The 27,793-nt window shown below is 54.0% G+C and overlaps 1 protein-coding gene across 3 annotated transcripts; it reads left to right on the top strand.

Annotated features, from left to right (window-relative positions):
- The first annotated feature begins 10,297 nt into the window (after positions 1-10,297).
- LIF (LIF interleukin 6 family cytokine) lies at positions 10,298-25,801 on the top strand. Of its 3 annotated transcripts, XM_084799297.1 has the most exons (4): positions 10,298-10,378; positions 19,821-19,941; positions 21,518-21,696; positions 22,351-25,801. In XM_084799297.1, exons 2-4 carry the CDS (start codon positions 19,923-19,925, stop codon positions 22,759-22,761), a joined length of 609 nt encoding a protein of 202 aa, XP_084655423.1. In that variant the 5' UTR covers positions 10,298-10,378; positions 19,821-19,922; the 3' UTR covers positions 22,762-25,801. The 3 variants fall into 3 exon arrangements, with proteins under 3 accessions (XP_084655423.1, XP_084655424.1, XP_084655425.1); XM_084799298.1 differs by lacking the exon at positions 10,298-10,378 and having other exon boundaries at positions 19,736-20,433; XM_084799299.1 differs by lacking the exons at positions 10,298-10,378; positions 19,821-19,941 and adding an exon at positions 19,995-20,158.
- Positions 25,802-27,793: the final 1,992 nt, after the last annotated feature.

Below are 27,793 nucleotides of genomic sequence, written 5' to 3'. Positions count from 1 at the left end.
TTGCTTTTGGTCGCAGCAGTAGAAACCAAACTAAGATCAAAAGATGACGTTTGTCATGCAGGCTAAGATAAGATCAGTTCTTCCTTTAAGAACTAAACAGCCCAGAGGGAGATACTGATGAAGATGTTTTTCTCAATGTTGCTTTAAACCAAAGGATAGCTATATATGTGTGTATATATGTACACACACACACACACACACACACACACACACACACACACACACACACAGAGTGAAGGTAAATCATATTCACCATGGTTATACTTGTATATGAAAGAGAAAGGGAAAGACAGAATAAAAACAGCGTAGGTTTTTGGATTAGGCATCATCTACTGGCCCAGTACCCATTTAGATGCTGGTCCCCTAACCAGATCTCATGGTGCAGGCCCGCCTCTTCTCTTGCATCAGGGAACATAGACCTGTCCCATACAGCTGTTTCCCCAGCTACCTTTTTTTTTTTTAAACCTCTTATAGAGTGGGGACATGTGGAACTTAAATTTACGTATTAGAATATAGAGAAGCCAAGCTCTCCTTCAGAACAGCGTGAGGGAGGAAGGCGGCGAAGACTTCCCTGTGTAAACTGGTGACCGGAGGGAAAGCCAAGAGCAGCTGTCAGGCCTCAGCTGAGGAGAGTGTGTGGAAGCAGCTGTTTCTGAGGTGCTGCTTTGGCGGGGGGCTGACTTTCTCAGCTTTCACCCCAAGGCCATCCCATCCCAGACCCCTTTCCAGACACTGGGTCTCAGGGTAACACTGTACAGATTTGTGAGGCGATCATGTCTTTGTTTTTGTTTTTTTCAAAACAGGGTTTCTCTGTGTAGCTTTGGCTGGCCTGGAACTCACTCTGTAGACCAGGCTGGCCTCGAACTCACAGAGATCCGCCTGCCTCCCAAGTGCTGGGATTAAAGCGTGAGCCACCACCCCTTGGCCTAAATGTTGATTTTGAAACAGACACTTAGAAATGTGTGCTGCAGTGATGGCGCATGCCTTTAATCCCAGCATTTGGGAGGCAGAGGCAGGTGGATCACTGTGACTTCAAGGCCAGCTTGGTGAGTCCAAGACAGTCAAGGCTACACAGAGAAACCCTGTCTCGAAAAACCAAAAAAAAAAAAAAAAAAGAAAGAAAGAAAGAAAGAAAGAAAAGAAATGTGTGCTTTGTGATCACATATGTGGGAATACGGTGTGTTTCTGCACTAGCTGTGCCTGTGCACACGGCTCGGATGTGTAGGAACAGAGGGCACAGGTCTGCCTGGCACTTGGATCTCACAGTAAGTGCTGTCAGTATTCTAGGAATGAATCACAGCCACACCCCTGCCACCAACACCCTACTGGCTCTGTGGCAGGTCAAGAAAACAGCACACAGGTCAGGCAGTGGCTGCACAGCAGGAACAGGCCGACCAGACTGGTTCATTCTCTTTCAGGTCCCTCTGTGTGTCAGTGGGCAAGTTAAGGGTCTCAGAGCCTCAATTTCCTCCCCTGTGTAATGCCCAGGTCAGAGCTAAGGAGTTGATGTGTGTCAGCCTGGTTCCTGATGAGCTTGCATTAGAGTTTACATCTGAACCCCAGGAAATGGGCCCTTTCTTGGGAGAGGGGCATGCTTATAGGCCAAAGGCAGGAGAGGTGCCAACAAAAGTCAAGACATTTTTTCTTTTATTTTTGAGTTTGTAATTTAATTACATTTATTTATTCCCTTTCCATTCCCCAAACCCTCTTACATGCCCCTCCACAACTTCCTTCAAATGCATGGGGTTTTTTTTTGGGGGGGGTTTTCTTTGGTTTGTTTTGGGGTTTTATTGGTTGTTTGTGTTTTGTTTTTCAAGACAGGGTTTATATGTGTTAACAGAGCCCTGGCTATCCTGGATTCACTTTATAGACCAAGCTGGCCTCGAACTCACAGAGATCAGTCTGCCTCTGCCTCCCCGAGATCCCAGCACTCTGGGAGGCAGAGGCAGAGGCAGATAAATCTCTCTGAGTTCCAGGGCAGCTTGGTCTACAAAGTGATTCCAGGACAGCCAAGACTACATAGAGAAACTCCGTCTCAAACAAAAATTAATTAATTAATTTAAAAGTGTGTGCCAGCTGGGCGGTGGTGGCACATGCCTTTAATCCCAGCACTTGGGAGGCAGAGGCAGGTGGGTCACTGTGAGTTTGAGGCCAGCCTGGTCTACAAAGCAAGTCCAGGGCAGCTAAGGCTACACAGAGACTCTGTCTCGAAAAAACAAAACAAAACAAAAAAAGTGTGTGCTGCCACACCCAGCCTCATGGCTTCTTTTTAAACTGTTATTGTATACATATATGTATTTGTACATATTAAAAGATTCATAAATATAACCTGTTGAGTCTGTATATTATTTGTATATATGTTCTCAGGGCTGTTTGGCATTGGTCAACCAATTGGTGTAAGGTTGAGGCCTCACAGATTTTCCCATCCACCTTGGCTTGTTCATTGGTGTCATCCTTATGACGTGGGTGAGACTTTGAACTTGGCCTTTAATATGCCTTAGATATGTAGTAAATTTGTGTGTTCTTTTTCCTATAAAATGGGGTCCTGGGTGCTCAGTGCTCAGTAGTGAAGTACTTGCCCAGTATAAATAAGGTCCCATGTTTGACCCCAGCATTACTAGAAGGAAACAGATGAGGATGACCTGATCAGTCCCAATCTCCCCCACTTCCTGAAAGTACAGGCCCAGATAGGACTCATGTGAGACTCAGCAATAGAGTCTGCAGCTTTGATGCCCAAGCATCCTGTGTAGGTTCATACAGCAAGTAGCTGTGGGCCAGCACAGTTAGAATTCAGGCCCTTCTCATATTTGGCCATGTCCCCTTGATGGGGAGGCCCGATGGCACTCAGGAGGAAGGATAGCAGACTACCAAGAAGAGACTTGATACCCTAGCATCATATTGAGGGGGAGGAGATCCCCATCAGTCACAGTCATAGGGAAGAGGAATGGGGTGAAAGCGGGAGGGAGGGAGGAATGGGAGGATGCACGGGATGGGCTAGCAATTGAGATGTAATATGAATGATTTTATTTTTCAATTAAAAAAAAACAGTAAAAAAAAAAATTAATGCCCTTGGGTCCCAAAGCAAGGGCATCTTTCTGCTCCTGTCTCTGGCCTCTGCAACTTGGCAGACAATTACAAGAGCCTCTAGAGGCACTGAGCTCCGGGGCAAGGGGCAGACAGACAGCAGACAAGCAAAGGAACCAACAGGAGCATCCGAGGTTGCGTGAACCGGGCAAACACAGCAGATGATGTAACACAGAGAGTGAGAATCAGGAGACGTGGTTGGGCAGGCTAGTGTCTGCAGAGATGACGTCCTCACTGTGGTCTGAGTGACGTGCAGATGTGGTGGGGACAGCTGGGGCAAAGGCCCCCCAGCATTTAAGGGGTCAGAGGTGAGTAAGTAAAGGGATTGTGCTTAATTAAGAAGACCAAGGAGGAAGAGCATCTGGCCCAAGCTCATAGACGCCTTGTGCAAAGGCTCTGGGCCCAGGGTTCCTATTGCTGAGGCCGGCTGCCTGCCTACTTGCCAAGTCTGAGTCGGGCAGATCCACCACCCACACTGGCTGGCCCCAGGGCTCCCTCCTACCATACCGTCTTTGCCTGTGCTATTCCTGCTGTTTTGAATGCTGCTCCTTGACTTTTTTTTCTTTTTTCTTTTTTCTTTTTTTTGGGGGGGGGGACGCACTCCATTAACCTTCCTCCTTTCCAGCTAGCTGTCAGTTCAAGAGCACAGGGCTGGCCTCATGGCTCCAAGGTGAAGAGCACACAGTGCTCTCGGGGAGGGCCTGAATTTGGTTCCCAACAACCATGTCAGGTGGTCTGTTGCCTTCATTTTGTCCCAGGCTGTCCGATACATAGTGGGAGCTCAACAAGGAGATGAGATGAGATAGGCCCCGCCCTTAGCCCTGAGAGGACTGATGGAGGATGGCTGCTCAGGAGCCCAGCAGAGAGTTCACCCTGACCCATCTCAACCTCCCCACCACAGCTGGAACACCAGGCCTGCCAAATCAGACTGGTTCTCTCTCATGGCTGCCTTGACCACAGAGGAGAAGGGGGTTTTCCTTGGCCTGGGTTGCTGGGAAGCTGCGGGGGGGAGGTGGTACCCACAGAAAGACAGGGCACCCCCCCCCCAGCTTCCTGAAGCAGAAGGTGATCGGGGCTGCGGCAGGCACTGAGGTTGCCCACAGAGAGGGCAGAGGTTGGGCTGCAGAGGAAGGGCAGAGAGGCCTGCGGCCGCCCCACCCTGCCTGAGTTCTGCATCCCTACCCAGGAGGATTGCGTGAGCTGCCTCTGGCCTGGAGAGGATGCTCCTTTCCCTGTGCCAGAGTCTCAGGGGCACCGCCTAAGTCACCAAGGACTTACCATTCACTGCGTCACAAAGCTGATGTCTCCCAAGACAGGCTCTTGTTCCTCCTCAGCTCCAGAAGACTCGGAGGCGGTCTAAATCCCAGCTCATCATCCTCTCGGCTGGCCAGCCCATCCACCGTCCTGAGTTCTGTTTGCCCCGCCCACAAGGTTGCAGAATCCCAGCCCAGGCCCTCACTCTGCATCCATCACTCAATGTTCCTGATGGTTCATGCCTCATCTCACTCGATGCTTAGCCTCCTGCCCCAGCCAGTCTATAGCTCCTGCAACACGGTTTGGACATCTCAGTGTTATCATGGCTTCTTCCACTCACAAAATGTCCACAATACCTTCCTACCTTCCAGCCTGGAGTTTCCATTCCAGACTCAGATCCAGCACTCCTCTGCCCTGAAGCCTGGCCCTCCTCTCAGGCCTAGCACATCTGTTTTAGTCACTGTTCTTACTGTGATGAAACACCACGACCAAGGCAACTCTTACAAAAGAAAGCACCTAACTGGGGGCCTGGCTTACAGTTTCAGAGGGGTTAGTCCATTGTCATCAGGGCAGGAATCAGACAGGCACGGTGCTGGAGCAGTAGGGGGGGAGAGAGAGAGAGAGAGAGAGAGAGAGAGAGAGAGAGAGAGAGAGAGAGAGAGAGAGAGAGAGAGCGAGCCTGAGCCTGAGCCTGAGCGGGCTTTTGAAACCTTAAAGCCCAACCCCAGTGACACACCTCTTCCAACAAGGCCACACCTCCTAGTCCTTCCTAAACAGTTTCACTCCCTAGTGACTGAGCATTCAAATATATGAACGCTTGAGGGACATTTTCATTCAAACCACCACAACATCCCTGTCCTGCAGCCTGGCCACCCCTCAGGCCCAGCACACCCCTGCCCTGCAGCCTGGCCACCCCTCAGGCCCAGCACACCCCTGCCCTGCAGCCTGGCCTCCCCTCAGGCCCAGCACACCCCTGCCCTGAAGCCTGGCCCTCCTCTCAGGCCTAGCACATCTGTTTTAGTCACTGTTCTTACTGTGATGAAACACCACGACCAAGGCAACTCTTACAAAAGAAAGCACCTCACTGGGGGCCTGGCTTACAGTTTCAGAGGGGTTAGTCCATTGTCATCAGGGCAGGAAGCAGACAGGCACGGTGCTGGAGCAGAAGGGGGAGAGAGAGAGAGAGAGAGAGAGAGAGAGAGAGAGAGAGAGAGACAGAGACAGAGACAGAGACAGAGACAGAGACAGAGACAGAGACAGAGACAGAGGAGAGCCAGAGCCAGAGCCTGAGCCTGAGCCTGAGCGGGCTTTTGAAACCTTAAAGCCCAACCCCAGTGACACACCTCTTCCAACAAGGCCACACCTCCTAGTCCTTCCTAAACAGTTTCACTCCTTAGTGACTAAGCATTCAAATATATGAACGCTTGGCGGGGACATTTTCATTCAAACCACCACAACATCTCTGCCCTGCAGCCTGGCCTCCCCTCAGGCCCAGCACACCCCTGCCCTGCAGCCTGGCCTCCCCTCAGGCCCAGCACACCCCTGCCCTGCAGCCTGGCCACCCCTCAGGCTCAGCACACCCCCGCCCTGCAGCCTGGCCTCCCCTCAGGCCCAGCACACCCCTGCCCTGCAGCCTGGGCTCCCCTCAGGCCCAGCACACCCCTGCCCTGCAGCCTGGGCTCCCCTCAGGCCCAGCACACCCCTGCCCTGCAGCCTGGCCTCCCCTCAGGCCCAGCACACCCCTGCCCTGCAGCCTGGCCTCCCCTCAGGCCCAGCACACCCCTGCCCTGCAGCCTGGCCTCCCCTCAGGCCCAGCACACCCCTGCCCTGCAGCCTGGCCTCCCCTCAGGCCCAGCACACCCCTGCCCTGCAGCCTGGCCTCCCCCTACTCCCTACTTCTTGCAGTGCCCTGTTGCAGCTCAAGTACCCAATCTCCTTGGGTTCCCCAAGGTAAGGACTCTGGTGCCTCCCTGTTGCTGGCAACAACTCCCAGAGTGCAGCATTTAGATTCCTCACAGGCTCACTGATACTCAAGACCGCCTGCTGGGAAAGTCCCGGAGCCGGGATCTAACTTCGGAACGCACTGTAAGATGGTGGCTTACGAAAATAAACTGGTGTCCTCTCCACTGTCCTGAGAAGGGACGGAGGAGTCACTGCCTCTAGGGGCCCAGCCCCCACACTCAGGAAGATAGAAGGACACCAGCCTGTTTGAAGCTGAGGTGTCTGTTTTGTTTTGGTTTTAGGGTGACAGTCGCAGACCTAGTCACTGTATCTATCACACACTTGAAGGTTGAGCCTGCAGAGCAGTTGCTGCTGTTGCAGAGGACCCATGTTTGGATCCTAGTACCCAGATGGTGGCTCAAAGCTGCCCGTGACTCCAGTTCTAGGGGATCCACCACTCTTTTTTGTTTGTTGGTTGGTGAGTTGGTTTTTTTAGAGACAGGGTCTCTCTGTGTAGCCTTGGCTGTCCTGGACTCACTTTGTAGACCAGGCTGGCCTCGAACTCACAGTGAGCAGCCTGCCTCTGCCTCCCAAGTGCTGGGATTAAAGGCGTGCGCCACCACTGCCCGGCTCTCAGGAATCTGCAGCTCTTTTACGGCCTCTATGGGAACCAGGTACCATGCGTACAAAATTACGAATAAATAAATAATTTCAAGTTCCAAGGATAAGAGGCCTGCCTGATGGTCAGAGAAGGGGTCCCAGCAGGCTCAGTTTATGTGCCAACGAGCCCACAAGTCTGGATGCCCGCATCCTAGACACGCTAGAGCTCACATGAGAAGATGTGGTGTTCACTGTCTCAGCTGTCTTTCTTTGTTTTGGTGCCGGGGACAGAACTGTGGGCCTTGGGCATGTACGCAAGGGCCCTACCACACAGCTACATCGCGGCGTTATTGTGATTTGTTTTGTTTATTGCATGTGTGGGGGGTGTCTCAATATGGAGTCTAGGCTGGCCTTGAGCTTAACATTTTCCTAGGTGACGGTGGTGTACGGCCACATCTGCTTTCTCAGATTGATTAAGAAGCAAACAAACCAACCAAAACAAAAAACAAAAAAACCCTATGTGTGTGTGAACACACACACATGTATGTGGGGTTTACTGAAATAGTTCATGTGTGCACATCAGAGGTTGGTGTGGGCTGTTTTCCTTAATACTTCTCCACATTTATTTATTTATTTATTTATTTTTACTTCTTTGTGGGGAATGGATGGCACAATCATTAATCCCAGCATTTAAGAGGTAGAGACAGGCAGATCTCCGTGAGTTCGAGGCCAGCTCTATCTGCGTTGCAAGTTCCAGGACAGTCAAGGTTACACAGAGAAACCCTGTTTCGAAAAACAAAAAACAAAATACACAAAACAACAACAACAACAAAAGATTTTATTTTTATTTTAAAATGATGTGCATACACGTCTGTACATGTGAGTACAGGTGCTAGGTGCCTGCAGAGGCCAAAGGAGTCAGTCCCTGTGGAGTGGGAGTTACAGCAGGTGTGAGCCACCTGACATGGGTGCTGGGAAATGAACTTGGATGCTCTTCCAAAGCATTCCTACTCTTTAACCCCCTAGCCCTGTCTCCAATCTAGAGGCTTCGACCTTTTCCAAACATATGTTATCTGGTGTTCTTTAATGCTTATACCTCCCTTCCCGTCCATCTACCCTAGACAGGAGAGAAAGGAGGTTTAGGGGAACAAGAGAAGTAGACTTTTTTAGACTCAGTTCCTGGGAGTGATTCCCCTGGCATAGTCGGTGGGATTTCAGCAGGCCAGCAATTCGACCAAAGTTGCTGCTGCAACCTGGAACCACAACCGGAACCCAGAATCCGGAACCCAGAGCCCTGAAACATTCTCTGGAGTGGTTCTCTCTAGGAGTGTCTCAAAGTGGAGCGATGAACAGCCAAACAAGACCAAGACCCAAAAAGCCCCAGCCCCTCCTGTTTTAGGCATATATATATATATATATCCTCTCCGAGTCTGTACTAGGATGTGTTTTTCAGCTGGCAAAAACCAAGCCCCAGCCTGAGGTGGCTCTACTTCTAAGTGGATAAACATCACTTGTTTTCGCACAAGCCTGTTCCCCATCCTACACTTGCGATCGAAACAAAAGCATGTTTACATCCACTGCACCAGTCCTTCTACCTCATTTTTATTTTAGACTTATTTCTTTTATTTTATGTGTATTGTGTTTCCCCCAAGTGTATGGTGTGTATGTCTGCGCACTTGACACCCTCAAAGGCTGGAAGAGGGTTCTGTATCCCCTAGAACTGGAGCTATGTGAGCCCTTGTGTGGGGGTGCTGGAGCTCATCCTGGATCCTCTACAGGAGCCACAAATGCTCTTAACCACTGAACTGCCCCATCCGCCTTAGTTTTCTGAGACACAGCCTCTCATTGAATCTGACACTCACCATTTTGCCTAGGCTGCTTGCCAGCTTGCATCAGAGATTGGTCTGTCTGTCTGTCTGTCTGTCTGTCTCTGCCTCCCAGTGCTGGTGTCATGGGCATCTTGCTGCCATGTGGCACCTGCTGCCATGTGGCACCTGTTGCCATGCAGAGTTTCAGACAGGGCCTCATACTTGGGCATTAAGCCCTACCCATAGGACCATCTGCTGACCACTGTCCCAGTTTTATTTGTTTGTTTATGTTTGTGTTTTCGAGACAGGGTTGCTCTGTATAACAGCCCTGGCTGTCCTGGACTCACTTTGTAGACCAGGCTGCCCTTGCACTCACAGCGACCCACCTGCCTCTGCCTCCCGAGTGCTGAGATTAAAAGTGTGTGCCACCACGCCTGGCCCAGTCTTATTTTTTTTTTTTTTAAGTAATTTTATGTGTATGGGTATTTTACCTAGTATGGTGTGCCTGGTGCCTACAGAGGTTACAAGAGAGTGCGGACCCCCTGAGCCATCTCTCCAGCCTCCGCCCCTCACCCCAGCATTAACATGATTATTTTCTCTTCAGTGGGAAATGAAGACCTTAGAGGTAAAATGAATATGACCTTTGCCCTCACAAGCCAAGCCTCAATTTTCCTGTCGAAGCCCACTTCCCTAAAACGGGATTTCCCGGGGAAAGCATTGCCCTAGGCAGGTTTGTAAGCTGTAAACAGTTCCTCCCTCTCTTCCTCCCCCCTTCTCTCTCCCTCCTCTCTTTCCTTTATTTCCTCTCCTTCCCTCCTTCCCTTAATCCCTTCTTGATTTTTTCCCCCTTCTTTTCTGAATAGCTCTTCTCTCAGTCCCTGTCCGCAAGCATCTTCTGCCGTCCATGCCAGGCCTGTTCAGTTCTGCCAGGAGAACCCCTTGTGGCACCAAGAAAAAGGTCACAGTCCACAGTGGCTCGAGAGGCCCTCGGCATAGGCAGTTCCTTGCTTCCTGGAGTGTCCTTAGAGGCTGGGCTTGCCCAGGGAGGGCCGAAGGTCCCACGGCAGGTGGGGCCCTGAAGCCTCAGGCGGAGAGCAGATCAGAAGGGCCAGGTAGTTCCCTGGGTTCTGAGGTGGGGGCTGGGACAGGGGCAACTATAGGCCTGTGGCTTTTGGGACAGAGACAGAGGATGGTGGTTGTGCACACAGCCCGTGGCAGCTCTGAGTCAAAACACCTAAGGTCGACCCCAGCTGGTCATGAGAAGGAAGAGCTGCCCAGTCATTGCCTTATGCCCGCTTGGGTCACCCAGACAGGCTAGGCGCGGCCCAGTCAGCTGTGACTCAGGCCACAGTGGCCTTGCCACGCAGCCCTGGGGTATCAAGTACAGGGACGCCCCCCTCCCCACACCCAGCCCCACTTTTCCTTCCAGCAACCCAGCAACACCTTCCCCACCCCTGCGGCAGGCTCTGTCTGTGGTGTGGGCTCTCTACCTCTCTGGTCCTCACCTTGGGGGTGGGGTGGAAGTGGGGGGAGCCTCAGGCTACCAGCTCTGGACGGAAGTCAGGTGGGGGCCAGGGTGAGTAGCCAACGCCAGAGAAGCCTCAGCAGCAGAGGGAAGCAGAGGGGCCCTACGATGGTGTCGCCCTGAAGACTGGACATCTGCGCAGGCTGTGGACACAACAGAGACCACGGTAGGCTTCCCTTGAGGGGGCAGGACTAAGCGGGTACAGCTGCTCCCCACACTGATCCCCAGGAGGGGGTAGACGGGACATCAGTTGCTTTTCTGTGCATCAGGGGCACCTGGTGGCCCCCACACCTCTCCAGGACTCAGTCTCCCTGTCTATCATGGGTTGTGTAAGGCAGGGTTGTAAGGCTCTCTTGGAGGGTGCCCAGGCAAAGCTGGAGAGAGGCGCTGTGAAAGTGCCCTATGGGTTAAAGTTCATGGCATGGGTAAAGGGCAGTGGGGAGAGCAGATGATTCCAAATCTTTCACTCTACAATGGTCAGGTCAGCTTGATTCCAAAGGTAGTGTTGATTCCTAGTTTCCCAAGGGACACTCAGGTTCCTTCCTCCCGCCCCTGCCCCCCCACCCTAGCAGTGGAGTTCTGAGGCTGCAGAGGCCTCACTCACCCTCCAATAGATGGGGCATTGGAAGGCTAGTCCCTGTCCATCCAGAATGGGCTGCCAGAAGGCCATGGGGACCATCATGGGTGCTCTGGGGCGATTGACCTTTGGCCAGCTGGGAGCTTGGCTGGTCTGTGATCCAGGCATCTTAGGTCCAGGATAGTGACAAGGTCAGAGGAAAATGAAAACAAAAAAACAAAAAACAACAACCAAGTCTGTGCAAAGCCCCACACTGGGGGCCTGGCACCCCAAATTAAAAGAGGCACTCATCTCTACCTTGTGTGGCCAGTGTTTCTCCAAACCTGGTAGGGGCTCCCAAGAGGCTGGGAAATTGCTCCCAGGTTCCTACATGCCACACTGGGACGGGACAGCATAGTGGGGGGACCTAACCACAGACTGTACAGACAGGTGTACCTGGGTTACATTTGGTTCGTGCCTCTTGCTGTGTGGATTTGGGCAGTTCATTTTCCTTCTCTAGGTCACCATGGCTCCCCTGAAAAGAAATGGAGAGCCTGGAAGAACTGTCAGGGCAAGGTAGGAGCAAGTAGCAGGACCAGGGAAGGGCCGCTGCCCTCTCCCCCTGAGCCTTCTCAGTACGGTTTCACCCATTGTCCAGTGCATATGGTTCTAGCACCCCCTTGTGGCCAGTATTTTGGGCTTCGGCCTGCAGTTGTTAGGGCAAAAGTGCTCGGGAGCCTTCTTTCCCCGGTGTTGGCTGATGGCCTCTGCCCACCCCAATCCTGAGCCCCAGGCACCCACTCACTTCCTCAAATTCACCGATTCAGCCCCACCCACCTGCTGACACCAGCTGAGCAGGCCCGATGGCTGTACTTGCTGCCCCTGGACAGCGGGAGGCGCTGCTGCCCAGGGCTTAACGCTGCTAAGTGTCTTCAGGGCAAAGAACCCTAAGCTTGTTTTCCAACCCCCCCCAAAATCAATGACTGGATCTAGTCAAGGCAATGGGGTCTTAAGAATCAAGTCCTTTCTGGAATATTCACAAGCAAACCAGTTTTGAGGCTGTAGGGTCCCATCACCTTGAGACCCCAGGACGAGCACCAGGCACCATATATTACCAATGATGACCCACTGACTTGCTGTGTGGCTTTGGGAAAGTGGCATCCCTTCTCTGGGCCTCGCCTTTGAAGCTGTAGCAGATAAAGATGTCCGTAATAAAGGCATATCTTGTGGCATTGCCAACCTATGATTGATGACACTGTTACCAAGTTTGTACATGTTGTTGCTGAGGTTTGAGAGACGATGCCACAAATGGCTTGTGAGTGACAGGGCTGGAACTGGATCTGAGAGGGCTGACAGATTCCAGGGCCCGTGGTCCCCTCTCTTTCAGCCAACAGAGTCACACCCTATTTGGAAAGCTAGGCAAGGACTCGGTGTGTGGTGGGGACGGAGTGCTAAGGCTGCAGTCGGAGGAAAGCATCTTTTCAGTTATCAGCCTGCAGGTTGGATGTGCGGAGCCCACTGTGATACGAGGGCTGGGCACAGGTCCCACCTGGAAAGGGAGGGTACAAAAGCAGGGTCCAGGGGTGTGGTAGGGTGAGGCCTGCTGGGCAGGAGATCAGAGAAGATTGTGTCATGGAGTCCTGTGGCTGATAAGCACTGGCCATCTGGCCTAGGCAGAAGGGGATGCTCCCCTGAGGTGACTGGCCCCAGGGTCCCTCACGGACCTATGGCACCCTGGGTGCCTCTTGGCTGCTCCAACTACTCTTAGAATCCCAGAGAGGATGGGCTGGAGTGGGGACACAGAGCTTTGTACACTTTGTGACCCTAAACAAGTCACTCAACTCCCAGCCTTGGCTTCCAAGTGTGTCAAAATAAATAAATAAAAATAAAAAATAAAAAGAAAGAAGGAAAAGAAAGAAAGAAAGAAAGAGAGAGAGAAAGCGAGCTGGAGGTCTTAGGGTGTCTCTTAGGCACTCTGCCATGATTTTCTGGAGTGGAAGGGACGTCCCTGGGCTTGGTAGACATGCCAGCCTTGTGCCCCGGGAGACTCCTCCTCAAGATTTGCAGAGGCCCAAGGATGTGGCTGATGTGAGGCTGGAGTCAGTTCTCTGCTTCCTGACGGGGCAGCCAGTCTTGGCTGTGACACACTGTCCCCAGCAGCTCCACCTGCTTCTGTCCGCACAGAGTCGCAGCGTACTCTTCTCTTTCCCAGAAAGTAGACAGTTTCCCCCGGGACCCTTCCTTCCACCCTCACCCAGGATGGGACCCTTCATTCTTTCTCCTCTACCTCACATTAGCTCCTTCCTGGGGGGGGGGGGCTGGGGGTGGAATCTTTTTCAAGTCTCCCTGACACGCAGGGTTGGGACAGGGCTCAGCTACCTCCCAGCATCACCTCTTGGCCCAATTAAGTGGCCCTAGTGAGTTTGACTGGAAAAGGAGGACAGAGATGAGACCAGGCCCTACCTCTATGGCAGCTTCCAGCTTCCTGTGTCCACTGTATCATCTGTCCACTGTTGTTTCCTGTTCTGTTTATTGCCTCCGACACACACACACACACACACACACACACACACACACACACACACCCGTGATCATTTAATAGCAGCCGTGCTACGGTCTCTCTCTCTCTCTCTCTTTTGGAAAACCCAGTGGGAAAAGGAAGCTGTCAGCTTGGCTGTGACATCAGCGTTTTCCCTGTGCCAAAAGTCAGGGTGGCCGGGATGGGAGGGCCAGGGCGGGGTGAGGGAACCAGCTGCTGGTGGCCCCCATGACATGAGGCTGCCCCATGGTTCCCAGGGACAGGGGCTAGACAGTGAAAGGGAGGGACACTGGGGTACAAACATACTCATGCACAGGGTCACGTCTGACTGCCACCCAGACCTGCTATCTCACACAGGCATGTGTGTGTGTGTGTGCGCGCGCACACACACACACACACACACACACACACACTACTTGCAAAGTCCAGCTCTGTCTTAGCCACACACACAGGACACAGGCAAATCATACAATCAGATACACACACATGCATAGTGGGGCCAGGCACAGATGCACAGACTACCTCTGACACACAGATGCTTCTGAGTAGCAGGGAGTCTGCAGGGCGCCCTCTTCTGGATTCAACTAGGCCTCTGAGCCTAGGCCATCCTGAAGTAACCCAGTTACTTCCCTCTCTTATGGTGTATACGAAGGGCTCCTGACGCCTGTGAGGAGAGGCTCGGTAGTTGTGACTGTCCCCAGCGTCACCCAGGTTAAGACAGGAAGCCTTGAGGGGCTGAGGCTGAAGAAGGAAGTGCTTTTGTAGAAGGCAAGACCTGCTCAGCGGGATGTCGGGCCTACACACACACACACACACACACACACACACACACACACACACACCACCATGCCTTGGCCCATTCCTGAGCTGACTGCTGAGTGACCTTGGGCAAGTCACACAGACCTTCTGGGCCTAGGCTGCATTTCTGAGGTGCAAGGAGGGTGCAAGGAGCATAGACAAGTGGGAAGAATGCTTCAGGTAGCATGCTCCCCCCCCCTTCACCCACCCACCCCCGCCCGCCCCCGCTCTGGCAGCGTTAAGGGTCTCCGTCATCCCATTTCTCTTTGAAAGCGCTACTGGCATCTTGTAACTTATACCTGTAAGCTTTGAGGCGGTAGAGGCCAGTGTGAAGGCATTGGTCTGCCTGAGATAGACCTGGACATCTGTAGGGAAGAGGGCCAAAGTCTGAATGCTTCCCCAACAGGACACGCAATCCTAGACCAGGAGAGCAGCCTAGGCTACAATAGAGGATTGGAGGGCAGCATCAGGGTGGGACTGGCCACCCACCACGCCACACCCTGGCCTCTGGCCCTACTGCCGGTTAGCTCTATGGGCTGCTATTTCCTTTGCAATTTCTATCAGAAATGAAGGGGGGAGGGTGGGGTGGGCGGGGGATGCAGTCACTCTGATTCACCTCCAGGGGCTTGATTCCTGACGTAGAACTAGTCAGGAAATGTCCAGACGGTGCTGGGGCTCCTGGCCATCGGCCAGATTGCTTCTGGCTTTTTTGGCTCTGAGTGGGGTCTGTGGGGGGGTGGGGGAGGTGGGGAGGGCAGATTCCTTGGCAACAGTGGGCCTCTCTAGGACTGAGACAGGAGGGCTTGCTGATGCTTTTCCAAGACTGCCCACTGCCCGGAACCATGCCCACCCCACCCCCATCCCCCAAGGACTGAGAGATCCCGAAGGCAGCCCAGCCCTAACCATCACACTATGCTGAGCCTACGCCTGGTCCAAGCTCCCTACTCCCCACTGGCCAAAGTTGATAGAGCATCTATCCCGAACCGTCCTTGTTTTCAGAGTGGAAACTGAGGCTCAGAGAGCAGCCATCGCCCAGGGCCACATAACTGGTATGTGTCTTGTGTAGGATTCAGAGCTGAAAGTCCCCTGGCTGAACAGCCCATACCGCCCTCTACCTAGCAACACAGTCTACCCGTTGTTCCAAAAGTAACATATTCCACTGTGGATCAGAGTGAGGGCTACAGGTCCAAGGATACCCTCATTTCTCAAGGTGGACAATGGAGGTGGCTCTGCCTTTTTTGGACGTGTGCCAGGCACAATCCTGAGTTTCTATTTCCTTTGAGCACCTGTTGCCAGCTTCCTCTCATCTCATTATTTTATATGTCGTTTTATGCTCGCCTTCCAGGTGAGATCACCAAAGCCCAGCTAAGGGTGTTTTGTTTTTGTTTTTTTTTTTGTTTTTTGTTTTTTTTAATTACTGAGATCTTCCAGGGGAGGGGAAGGGTGCAAGGAGAATGGGGCTGGCCTGGCTGTGGGGGCAGCTGAGCATCTGGGTCATTGGGCTTGGGGAATTCCCAGTGCCCAGAGAGCTGCTTACTTACCTGCTGAGTAACCACTGCCCACACAGGATGCCTGGCTGACAGGCCACCTCCCCAAGCCCTGCAAGCAGCTACTGCTCCTGTCCTCTCTCCTGAGTCTGAGAGCCCCAGGGCCCAGGAAGGAGACACAGAAGCAGGCAGGCAAGGGGCTAACCCCCACCCCCGTGCCCTTCCCCCAGGGGCTCTGCAGGGGGGCAGCTGGTGATTCAAATTCCTTTGAGCTGAGCTTCTCAGATGGGGTCTGGGGGTGAATCAGCTTCTGGGGGTGGTAAGGACTGGTCAGCAACTGTCTTCAACACAAGCATTTACTGGTGTGTGTGTGTGTGTGTGTGTGTGTGTGTGTTTGTATTTAAGGTGTATGACAGATGTGTGTGGAAGTCCGTGTGACCAAGTGTGTGTGTGTGTGTGTGTGTGTGTGTGTGTGTGTGTGTGTGTGATAGGTTGTGTGTATGTAAGGTGTATGACAGGTTGTTTATATGTGTGGAAGTCTGTGTGACCAAGTGTGTGTGTGTGTGTGTGTGTGACAGGTTGTATGTATGTAAGGTGTATGACAGGTTGTTTATATGTGTGGAAGTCTGTGTGACCAAGTGTGTGTGTGTGTGTGTGTGTGTGACAGGTTGTATGTATGTAAGGTGTATGACAGGTTGTTTATATGTGTGGAAGTCTGTGTGACAAAGTGTGTGTGTGTGTGTGTGTGTGTGTGTGTGTGTGTGTGTGTATCACAGGGAAAGCGCATTACCGAATCAGTCCTCTCTATTCTGCCTGATCTTTCCGAGGTACCCCTGGAGCTGGGAGCTGTGGGGTGAGGAATACCCCCTCTCCTGTCTACTGTACCTGTTTCACAAAGGAGTCTTTAGGGTCCATGTTGACACATAGGAGGCTTGTTGGGGGCCGGAACCCTGCTGGGCCCCAGGCCCTCCCAATGAACCCATTGTGTGTGTGCGTGTGTGTGTGTGTGTGTGTGTGTGTGTGTGCACGCGCATGCGCCATCATTCTTTCTCACACATGAAGGAACTGACAAAGAGAGGTGTCCAATTCCCCAAAGCCACACAGCTTGTACCTCGCTGAGCCAAATCTCTAGCCTGCTTCTAATGAGGTCAAAGTCCCCACATGCCTCAAACCACGAGAGTTCCTGCCTTTGCCTAGACTGCTCTCTCAAGAGGTGTAAAATGCTTAACAAAAGCAAATAGTGTGTGCCCCAGTCACCCTCCTGACCAGTGCTGTCGGAGCAGACCCCTTCCAAGCTGGAGCCTATGTTTCTACTTGAAACAGGAATGGGTGGGGGGTGGGGGGGGGCAAGGCCAACTGAACAGGTCATGCCTGAGAAGGGCTGAAGGGAGTCCTTATTCCCTCACAGAGGGGTCACTGTAGCTTGCAAGCCAGAGGGCTGGGCTCCAAATTTAACTCTTTGTGCACCCCTGCAGCGTGTGCCTTTACCTACCCTTTAATTTCCATATGTGAAAAACAAGCAGCTGAGACATCCTAGGAGACAGCTGTGAGGGTTGAGTGAAAGTCAATGGAAAAATCAAGGCAGGCTGGCCACATGCGTCGAAGTGAACGGGAGAGAGTGCTGAGGGGTTCTGGGAAGAGCCCAGATTAGCCTGGGCCTCCAGGACAGACTTCAAGCTAGTCGTTTCCTGGAGAGAAGACAAGGCCACCTGGAGCCCGCACCTGGGCCTGACATGGCGGCCCCCTATCCCTGCTGTGGGATTCCCTGTGTGGAAACTGGCTGTCCCCCCTCATCCCAAAGCCTGTCACCCCCTCAGGCAGCCCAGCGTGCAGGAGCTGGACAGGCTGCAGATGAAATCACAGCTGGACGGGGCTGGGCTGGGGCTGCCACTCCAGGGTGGGGCCCAGGGTCACAACCCTGGGAACAGGCAGCCAAGAAGGGAGGATGCCTTCTGTGAGGAAGCAGAGGGGAAACACACACACACAGCAGCAGCAGCATAGAGAGGGAGGGAAGGCAGAAAACTCCAGCCGAGGCCAGCCACGTTGCAGGCGGCTAGAAGACAGAGGCTCGGTTCTGCTTGGGGACCTTTCCTGGCGTCTCCTCAGAGGCCTTTCACAGGTGGTGCTCAAAAATGACTGGAGCAGGAGGCAGGGCCTGGGGTACCGAGGGGCCCAGAGTGCTGGGGGAGCGTGGACTAAGTCAGGTACTGTAAGAGGGGAAACTGAGGCACAAAAGAGGGTCAGCTAAGGGGCTGAAATTCAAAGGCCTTAGTGTCCCACATATTCTAGAACCTGTTCCCACTTCCTGTTTCCTGTAGGGTGGAGCTGAGATTAAGTGGCTGTTGGGGGGGGGGGCTATAGGACCAGTGTGGGGTCTAGGGACCCAGAGGGCAGTGCGAAGCCTGGAAGTCCACTGGAAGGATCTGGAGGAGAGTGAGGCGTAGGAGTTAGGGCTGTGGTCTCCGTGAGCCCTGAAGCGCTCAGCGAGGGGACTTAGCCTTGGGGACAGGAGAGGGAAGGAAAGTTCCACGGTGAGCTTCAGGGCTGATAGCTTTGGGGCCCATGTGAAAGAAGCCAGGCTGACTCAGACAGCAGATGTCTGGAAGACATGATGGTGGGACCAGAGCTGACTGAAGAGTCCAAGTGCTCTAAGTAGCTCTGGTGGTGTGGAGCTGGGATGCCTGGAGCGCGGGTACATGTCCAGGGACGGTCACTGATGAAGGGACAAGGTGTGCTGGGGTGCAGGAAGATAGGGTGCTAGCCTGGCCTCTAAGATCTCCTCGCTGCTGGGAAATGCCAGCTGGGAGGGGCGGTTTTATCGCTCCACTATGTAAGGCTCTGCCAAAAGACCACAAGGATCAAGAATATGGATGGGACAGGGTGTGTGTGTGTGTGTGTGTGTGTGTGTGTGTGTGTGTGGTGGGGTGGGGGTAGGTAGGGACAGCAGCAGGCACAAAGCATCCTGATAGGCTGGAGACCATCCGAGTAGATCCCAGATGTGGCTAGAGGCAAGAGCTGGGGGCCTGGGGGCATGAACAAAGAAGGGGGTTCCATGGCCAGGCAACGCTTTGGAAAAAAACGATTTTTCCCACACGGATCTGGAGTCAGGTCATAGGGACAGGTTGGGAGAAGTTCACCAGGGCAATGACATCTCCAGGTCTGGAAGGACCCGGTGGCTCTGGGGACAGCATGGCCCTAGGTAGGTGTGTCTGCTCAGAGCTCTCTCACCTCGTGCCTCTCTGCATTGCCTCATATTTAGTGAGGAGACCCTGGTCTCATTTCACCCTTTCCTCCCCCCCCCCCTCCCTCCCCCGTCCCTCAGACAGCTTCTACTCTACGGGCAAGGACCCACAGCCGTAGACTGTAGAAGCATCTGTTGGCAGTCACCTTCGTACTCTGACGCTTTCAAAGAGTGCCTGCAAGGCATCGGGGTCCCATTTTGCCCAGCCCCTTTCGACCTCTGCTTTAGGGGGTCCCCTTCAGAGTAGCAAGGCTAAGGGACCTCCCCGAAGCGTCTGCCCAGATAGGTCCCAAAGAGACACAACCTCGTGTCTTCCCAGGCCTCACAGGTACCAGTCAGTAAAGGGGGCCCGCTGATGGTTGTAAGGGGGTCAGACCCTCTCGCACGCACATTGGCAGCACGCCCCTTTGTAGCCCCTCTGTGTCCACTGGCAGTGGGCAGGCTGGAGAAAGGCCACCCCTACGGTGGCTTCCAGCGTCCACGTTCCGCTCCACTTTATGACCGTCTAAAGTCCAAATGGGCCCCAGCCCCCTTCCTGGAAACCGACTCCTCCTGCTGCCCCGCAAAGTGCGCCCTCACCCCCCACCAGGGACCACAAAGGCAGCCTCCAGTCTGTTGCTACCCCGCCCCCCAAACCTAGATAAACCTGGGACTTCTGAAGGGTACAAGGCTGGGGACCCCATCTGAATCCCCCTGAGACCCCTTGCCCACCAAACCCATCTGCAAACAACACCCAGAGCAAACCACTCAGGAAAACCGCAGGGCGGTCTTTTTGTTGTTGTTGTTGCTAAAGACTTCATTATAATTTTATCAATCAAATTCTTAGAAGAAGGAAAAAGTCTGCCCTCCCCTTCCCTCCCCCCCACTCGTCCCCCCTCCCCCTTCACTCTTACTTTCTTCCATTCATAATTTCCTATGATGCACCTCAAACAACTTCCTGGACTGGGGATCCCAGCTAAATATAGCTGTTTCTCTCTTACAACACAGGCTCCAGTATATAAATCAGGCAAATTCCCCATTTGAGCATGAACTTCTGAAAACGGCCTGCATCTAAGGTCTCCTCCAAGGCCCTCTGGAGTCCAGCCCATAATGAAGGTCTTGGCCGCAGGTAAATCCAAGCATCGGGCGCTGATTGTGAGCCCCGCTGCGGACGCGCCCGCAGCCTGGGGCGCAGGGCGAACACCGGCGGGGCACTCGCTCGCCGCGCCACTCGGACACTTGGGGCGCCCGCGCAGTCCGGGCCCGCCCGAGGCGCTGGGTGGCGGCTGGGAGCAAGAGCTGCACATGGTCCGGGCACCGAGCGCCCAGCCCGCCGGGGCCAGCAGGTTGGCAGCGAGGGACCCGGCCGGCGCAGCCTTGCTCCACCGCCTCCTCTCCTCGCCCCACTGCTGCCTTCGCTGCTCTCGCTTCTCTGCTGTCGCCGGGATTCACCCTCCCTCTTTCTTTTTCTTTCTTTCTTTCCGCTTTCTCTTTTCCAACTGCGTCCCGGGCAGCTCCCTGGGAGGGGCGCAGGCGGCGGAGCAGCTTGCAAACTCCGGCCAGGACCGGCGCAGGTGCCGCTTCCGTCTGTTAGTCCCTGGAAAGCTGTGATTGACGCGAGGTGAGAAACGGGTATGGGTACCCCCGCAGGCATCCCGGGGCCTTAACTCTGTCTGGGGATGCTGGGGCCAACAGGGGACGACCAGGGAAGTGAACTAAAAGTTCTATGATCTTTTTAGTCCCAGTATGGGGAGTTCAGGTGGGAGGTCTCCAGCCTCACTTAAGAGTTGACTTCAGCCTCTATCGCCTTCTGGTGTGTGTTTTCCGCCGTGTGTTGGAAAGATTGGGCTGGGATGAGGGGCCCCGATGTAACTGAAAGTGAAGAAGAGGCAGGCGCCCCGGGGGAGGGGTGATCTTGGACAGGCCCGGACAGCTCCTGGCTCTCCTGACACCTTTCGCTTTCCTCTTGCGTGTCCCGCCTGCGACCTTTTCCCTGGTCTCTTTCCTGGTTGCACCATTTCCTCTCATTCCAAAGTGTGTGAAGTTGGTGGGGTGCCGTAGCAAGTGAGGGTGAAAGACAATTGCACGGAGAGTTAGAACCTGCAGAACAAACAGGTGGAAAGTTCTCCACAGGGGACTAGCCTCACTGAGGAAGGACAGGGATAGGATTAGAGGCAGTGGCCTTGGGAGCCAGAATCAAGGGGCAGGTTTGAGAGGAGAGGTTCAACAGAGACCCCAGTCCCTGGTCCCAAGCCTCCGTGGTCTGCAAAGGGTCCAGCTTGGAGTTAGCTCTAGGCTGCAATGGGACAATGAACATCAAGTAGGCTAGCAATCTGGCCCATCCTGGGAGTGGGAAAGGCAGGGTACCAGGAGGGACAGAGCTAGAGCGTTGAGTGGTGCTCTGGGCCCAGCTTCTAGATGGCACGCGGCTCTCGCTCTTCTCCTCTCTCCTCCACTCAATCCAATGGCACAGGTGGGGAAACCAAGGCTAGGGGCAGGGAAAGAGAAAGCAGAGAGAACTGGGGTGAAGGACCTAGGTGGGGGGGGGGGGGAGGGGGAAGGGAGGAAGGGACAGCAGCAGAGCAGTAAAAGGACAGGCAGATGGAGAGTGAAGGGAGGCGGGATGGGCGCCCCCCCCCCAAATGTGCTCTGAGCCTCACCCAGGCCCCCTGCCTTTACCATTTATTATTCTTGTCTCTTCCCAGGGCTTCTTCCCTTACTGCTGGTTCTGCACTGGAGACACGGGGCAGGAAGCCCCCTTCCCATCACCCCTGTTAATGCCACCTGTGCCACCCGCCACCCATGTCATGGCAACCTCATGAACCAGGTCAAGAGTCAACTGGCACAGCTCAACGGCAGTGCCAACGCCCTCCTTATTTGCTATGTAAGTTACTGTCCTGGGGGGGGGTGGTACTGAGGAACGGGGGGGGGGGGAGTGGGGGTAGGGAGGGAGGGCTGGAGGGGACCCCTTAGGAGCTGGAAGAGCACTGTGGGGGAAGGTCATGCACCTGTGGATTCCTCCCCACACCCGCAGCCTAGGCTCAGAGACTGGCAGTCACTCTTTTAAGGTCTCTGCCAGTGGGGGGGGGAGGGGGGGAGAAGGGCGGGGGGGCAGGGAAAGCTGGCCTGAGAGGTGGGGACCATATTTCAGCCTTGTGGCGTACATAGTTAAAGGGGCTAAAGAAGAGGCTGCACAGTGAGTGGACAGGGAGGGAGGTGTCATTGAAAACAGTGGGGGGTACCCAGGAAGAAGCTGAGGTGACCGAAAGTGCAAGTGTATGTGGTGTTCTGGCTGAGGTGGTGACACCTGTGAAATGCTACATTTCCTCTCCGTATATGTCACGGTGACCTTGATGAGTGAGCTCATGCTCCTGATAACAGCTGACTCATGATGCTAGTTGCCTACAGGGGCGTTAAGTTGAGCCCCGAGTCTCACTCAGGTGGGGAAACCGAGGTTGAAGGAGCTTGTCCTTCAAGGGATGGTGGCAGGCTGGAACACTCACCCTGATTTCCGTGTCCTCTCCCTTCCGTTGGTCAGTACACAACCCAAGGGGATCCATTTATCAAGCACCCAGACAAGCTGTGCGCGGCCAACACGACAGATTTCCCGCTTTTCCACGCCAACGGGACAGAGAAGAGCAAATTGGTGGAGCTGTATCAGATGGTTGCGTACCTTAGTACCTCCATGGGCAATGTCACCCGAGATCAGAAGGACCTGAACCCAAATTCCCAGAGCATCCAGGGCAAGATCAACGCTACTATCGACGTTATGAGGGGGCTCCTCAACAACGTGCTGTGCCGCCTGTGCAACAAGTACCACGTGGGCCGCGTGGATGTGACGTACCCTCCCGACACCTCCGACAAACTGGACTTCCAAAAGAAAAAGTTTGGCTGCCAGCTCTTGGGGACGTACAAGGAAGTCATTAGCACGGTGGCCAAGGCTTTCTAGACAGGAGGTCTTGAGTGTGCCATGGACTGGGGGATCTCTGTAGTGGGATCCAGATGTGGGGAGGGGGGGTTCTCAAAATGTGCCAGGATTCAGGGCATTGTTAAATGCAAAAGAGGGGGCTGCTGGCAGACCCCAGGGATCTCCAGTCACTCACTACACTCTGGGTTGGGCTGTGATGGAAACTTCCACAGGCAGGGCCTCCAGACAGCTCAGCACCAGCTAGAAATGGCAACAAGGGTGTTGGGACTGAGGGGGTGACGTGTGGGTGCAATTTCTGTCCCACTACCTCACTCAGCCCTTTGCTCACCTGGTGTGTGAACAAGCTGCTGCAGTTGTCTTCGGCAGACAGCAAAGGTCTAGGGAGTCTCCTGGCCCCCTGCAGAGGGACTGCCATCTGGGCCTTTGCTGTCCCTTAGAGAGACTTCCGAAGGCTTGGTTGGGATGCGGGCAGGCCAGGGGGACTGGGATCCGGAAGGACCCCTTGTCGCTTTGAAGTTTTGTGGGTGGAGGAGAGAAAGGACACCCTGGGGGGTGGAATGTATCTTTTCTTCGGTTTGATTAGAGAGTTCATTCAGGCTTAGGGATTGTCAGGTGGAAGATTCTAGAAGGTCACGAGTGTTCAGGCCCTTGGGGAAGCAGAAAGACTGTCTTCAGGTATGGAAAGGAAGACCCCGGAAGGGCGTGAGTTTGTCAAAGCTTGACGGGGTCGTTCTCTGCTTGACAGTTCTCCCCGACCCCAGCCTGGCAATGGTTGGGGGCTGCCAGCTGGCCCTAGAGGCTGGGTGTGCGCAGGTGGAAAGAGGCAGGTTGCAAAGGCAGGTGAGGTTGTTCCCAGAACTCTCCCAGGGAAGGCTCTGTAGCCATCCGGGAGCCAGGGAGGAAGCGAGGCAGCCGTTGCTGGGGTGGTAGCAGACTGCAGATTTCATCTGTTCATTTCAAGCCCTGAGAACAGGTGGTCCTGAGCAGACAGACAGGTAGGATAGAGTCGAAGGTCATGTCTGAGGCCCTGGAGGTCACACAAAGGTACTTGAGGGGGACCAGAGGGCTGTCTTGGGTCCCTAGAGCTCGGAGAAGCAGAACTTGAGGTCAGGGTCTCAGGACTCTAGAGACCCAGAGTGCTGTGTCTGATTCACTGCTGCTGTCTATTTATTACTATGTCCTATTTATGTTAACTTATTGGTGCTTTAAATGGCAAAGTTAATTCCCCGAAATAGTACAAGGCTCCTTACACGGGAGCCAAGGCCTCAAGAGCTGATGATGTTAACAGGTACAGCTTATGGGTAAAGCCTAGAGACGGGTCAAGATCAGAAGAGCTGGCTAGCTCTCCTGTCTCCCACTGTGACTCGCTTTAAGGGTATCAGGGTCCCCCAGAAGCAGCTGGACCAGTATATGGAGTGATTGGGTTAACCGCCCCCCCGCCCTCCCCATTTCTGGTCTCCGAGGGAGTGGAGCGGTTTGTTGTTGTTTTGTTCCGCTGTGCTCTCTGGCGCCCCCTGGATTCCTGCTCTGCGTTGCACCATTCATAATGAATGGCTCTGGAACCTTGGGCCAAGGAGATTCTGTCTTCCTCAAAGAGCAGCTGAAGATGACTGAGACATCCTGACCCGGCGGCCCAGTATGCTTCCACTCAGCATAGAAGCTCCTCGGGTGGCCTGAACACCCACAGAGGGTGAACGCAGGAAGTTGAGGCAGTGCAGGCCCTGAACTGGGCCTGAACGGCTGCCCAGTACCCCATGAGAAGGGGAGAGCAAGGCCCGAGACGACTGGGACGCAGACCAGGAAGCTGTGGTCCTTGCTTCATTGCTGCCTTCCCGCTCCCGCCCATGTCTGGGCTCCCAGGCCGGGAATCCGATCTGATCTCCTTTGTGCTGCGGCCAGGCAAGCGGAGGAACGCCCTCGATCTGGGAGCGGGGTAGGGAGGAAGGCAGCCAAGCCGGGGCAGCATTAGCTGCCTCTCAGCTTCGGAGCAGGGCGGTCCTTGGCAGTTCAGCTCTGGGATTCTGCTTTATGCATTTTTTTTTTTTTTTGCACCGTTCTCTGTCAATCTCTAAGCACTTTACCTGGACAGCAGGTGAACAGGCTTTGGGTAGGAAAGGAGACTAGCATGTGGCATAGTGTGTTAGCGACACTGCTGTGCCACCATGCTCCTGCTGCTGCCTCAGGCTCAGAGGCTCAAGACCGGCTGTGTCCTTCTCCAAACTGAGAGGCAACTTGCCTAAAAGCCAAGTAGTCCCACAGCCTGGGGCCTGCTGGGTCTTGCCACTCACATCCCCTTGGACATGGAGCCTCCCTGGGCTCCGCCCACCTGGCAGCTTTGAAGGCTCAGGGACCAATGGACTCTCTCTGTGCACAGCCCCTGGCTCCACAATGCAACCCCCTGACTACATCTGACTCCAACAGTTCAGAGCCATGATGCACAGCATCCCAGAATCATGGCGCCTTTGGGCAAACAAGCATTAAGGGGAAGGCAGTTACACACCTTGACTCCTACCTAGCATGATGGGTAATGTGTCTGGGCCAGAGAAGGAGGGATAGGGCATTTTGCAGTTTATTAAGAGAGAAGCCTGGGGGCCTTTTTTATTTATTATTTAAAACTTCAAACCTGAAAGCACTGACAGTTTACCGGTCTCTCTTCTGTGTCCTTGTCTATTTCTGAGTCCTTAATCCTGACTCAAGCCAACTGGCTCTGCTATGCTGGCTCTCTGGAGCAGACATGGCGCGTGGGCCAGGACTCCAGGATCTTGCATGGTAGTGGCTTCAGAAGTGCAACGGTGATTCTGCAGCCCCAGCCCAGGCTCTCTGCACTGCTGGTTCAGGCCCTGGGGCCTCCGATGTTTCCGCCTTTCCTTTCCATTGGAAGGGACTTGGCCTTTTGGGTGACAAATTCCTCTTTGATGAATGTACCCTGTGGGAATGTTTCATACTGACAGATTATTTTTATTTATTCAATGTCGTATTTAAAATATTTATTTTTTATACTGAAGGAGTACCTTTTTTTAAGAGAAAAAAAATGAAATAATAAAGAACCCACTCTTGTCAAGCCTTCTGGAGTGTATTGATATGGGGAGGGCTTGAGGGGGCAGCCTGTCGGGGCTTGTCTGGACAAGGGATAGAAGGCTGGGGAGACAAGGTTTCCTCTGTTGGGCCAGGATACCAGCATGGGCAGGGGCAGGTGGGTGGGATTTGGGCCCAGGAAAAAACAAGGTAAGTGGTGTCCAGAAGATGAGGTGCCACCAAGAGAGGGGACAGCTTACTCCCGCGGGTGCTAGTGTGTCATTTCACAACAGCCCAGCTCCCACTTAGCTGAGGAGGAAACCGAAACCCAGAGAGATGGAACTACATGAGAGTAACCTAAAATGTTGGGGTCCCCCCTTCCAGCGAGAGGTGCAGCTAGTCCCCAGCCCGATGGGCATGGCCTTACTCAGCTCCGAGCCTCATGTTCTTCCTTTTCATGGAATTGCAGGGACTTGGGGGTGCCAGCTATCTGGGTCTCTGGCACCCAGGGGGGTAGATATAGTGAGCATGAGCCCAAAAGACCTATACGAAGGAGACAGGTCCTATCAGAACCACATGAGACAGTGTGCACTAGCCGGGCTAAGCCACAGCAGCTTTCCTGCAAGGCTTCTTGGGGGGGGGGGGGTACAGTGGCTCCCCAGAAGCACTGCTGTCACCCCATTCCTTCCCACTAAGGGACACTTTCTCCTCTGTTCCTTGGGGGAACAAGTAAGGTTCAAACTTGGTAGCCATAGGCAAGTGTGTCTGGTGGGTCCCCTAATTAGCTCATGAGCTTTGCCCAGGGGTCTGAGGCTGGGGCTCCCCTGGGAGAGCCATTCTGGAGGGCAGGACCATGGTTTCTGTGTCTATGAATTGGAGGATGAATGTGTATCGTTGCCTGGAAGCTCGGGCTGGAGGCAGCAGCTAACCCTTCTGGGGAGATACTGGCGGATCCCATTTTCTCCTCTGTGTTGGGATAGGATTGACCGCCTCCCATTTCTCTAGTCCTGTTTAGCGGGAGCTTCGCTGGGAATCCCAGCGGCTTGCCCCAATGAGTACAGCATTAGAAACCAGCCAGACCCTCAGGCACCTGTGGGCATGTGAAGTGAGAGGTAGTCACCCTGACCCTCCTGAGCTCTCCACACCAACCCAGCACCGTGACCTTGGCAACCAGCAGCAGGGGAAGGTTCTGCATAGTCCCCTTTCGGGAAGTCCCAGGTGTCCTCTCTTCCTGCACACAGATGTGCACAGCCCCACCCAAGCAGGCCCTTATCCATCCTTTATCCTTATCTATGGTTCAGGGAAAAGCGGGTTGAAGATTTTTCAAAGGCACAGGCAGGAGCTTCAGGGATGTGGCCTCTGGCACTGGTTTTCTCACCCGGGTCTTTGGTTCTTGGATTGTATCCACCACCTGCCTGCCCTCTGGGGAAAGGCCCTGGCCTGATAGAACAATGACCTTTAATTGGCTATTGGGTCACTCTGAGAGGACAGTGGCAAACAACTTTGTGATAGGAGGAAATGGTGTGGCTGGCCTGCTGTGCTGGGAAAGGCTGGCTGGGGTCCTTGCCTCTCTCCATGGCCATATTATCTCTGTATCTGCGAACTTGGGAGAGATGGGTCAGTGATGAGAGCTGCCGGCTCTTACCTAAAGCAGTGCCTGAGAGAGCTGGCAGGTGTGTAGACAGAGTTATCAGGTGAGATACAGACCTCTCCAGGCCTGGCCTGCCTGGCCAAGGATAGCAGGGACACAAAGATGGGTGAGCGTCACACCCCAGTTGCCTGCTTTGCAGTGAGGCCTGATGCGTGTAGACGGATAAGGTTCGATAAGGTTTGGATAGCTCTGAGTCCAAAGTCACGGCAGGCTGGGCTGTTGGGGACAAAGTGGAGAGACCAGGCTCCCAGCAATTGTTCCCCTGATGGCAACTGAGACCGGATCCACAGGACCTGGGCCACAAAGGCCTCATTCTCTGAGGTACATGGTGGCATGGTGGGACCTATGGGATCCCATTTGGGTCCCCAGGAATTCAAGAGGACAAAG

Source organism: Acomys minous, assembly GCF_964271855.1.
Source record: "Acomys minous genome assembly, chromosome: 10".
Taxonomy (NCBI): Eukaryota; Metazoa; Chordata; class Mammalia; order Rodentia; family Muridae; genus Acomys; species Acomys minous.
Note: the sequence above shows the minus strand (reverse complement) of the source record. Positions and strands in the feature narration are given on the sequence as shown.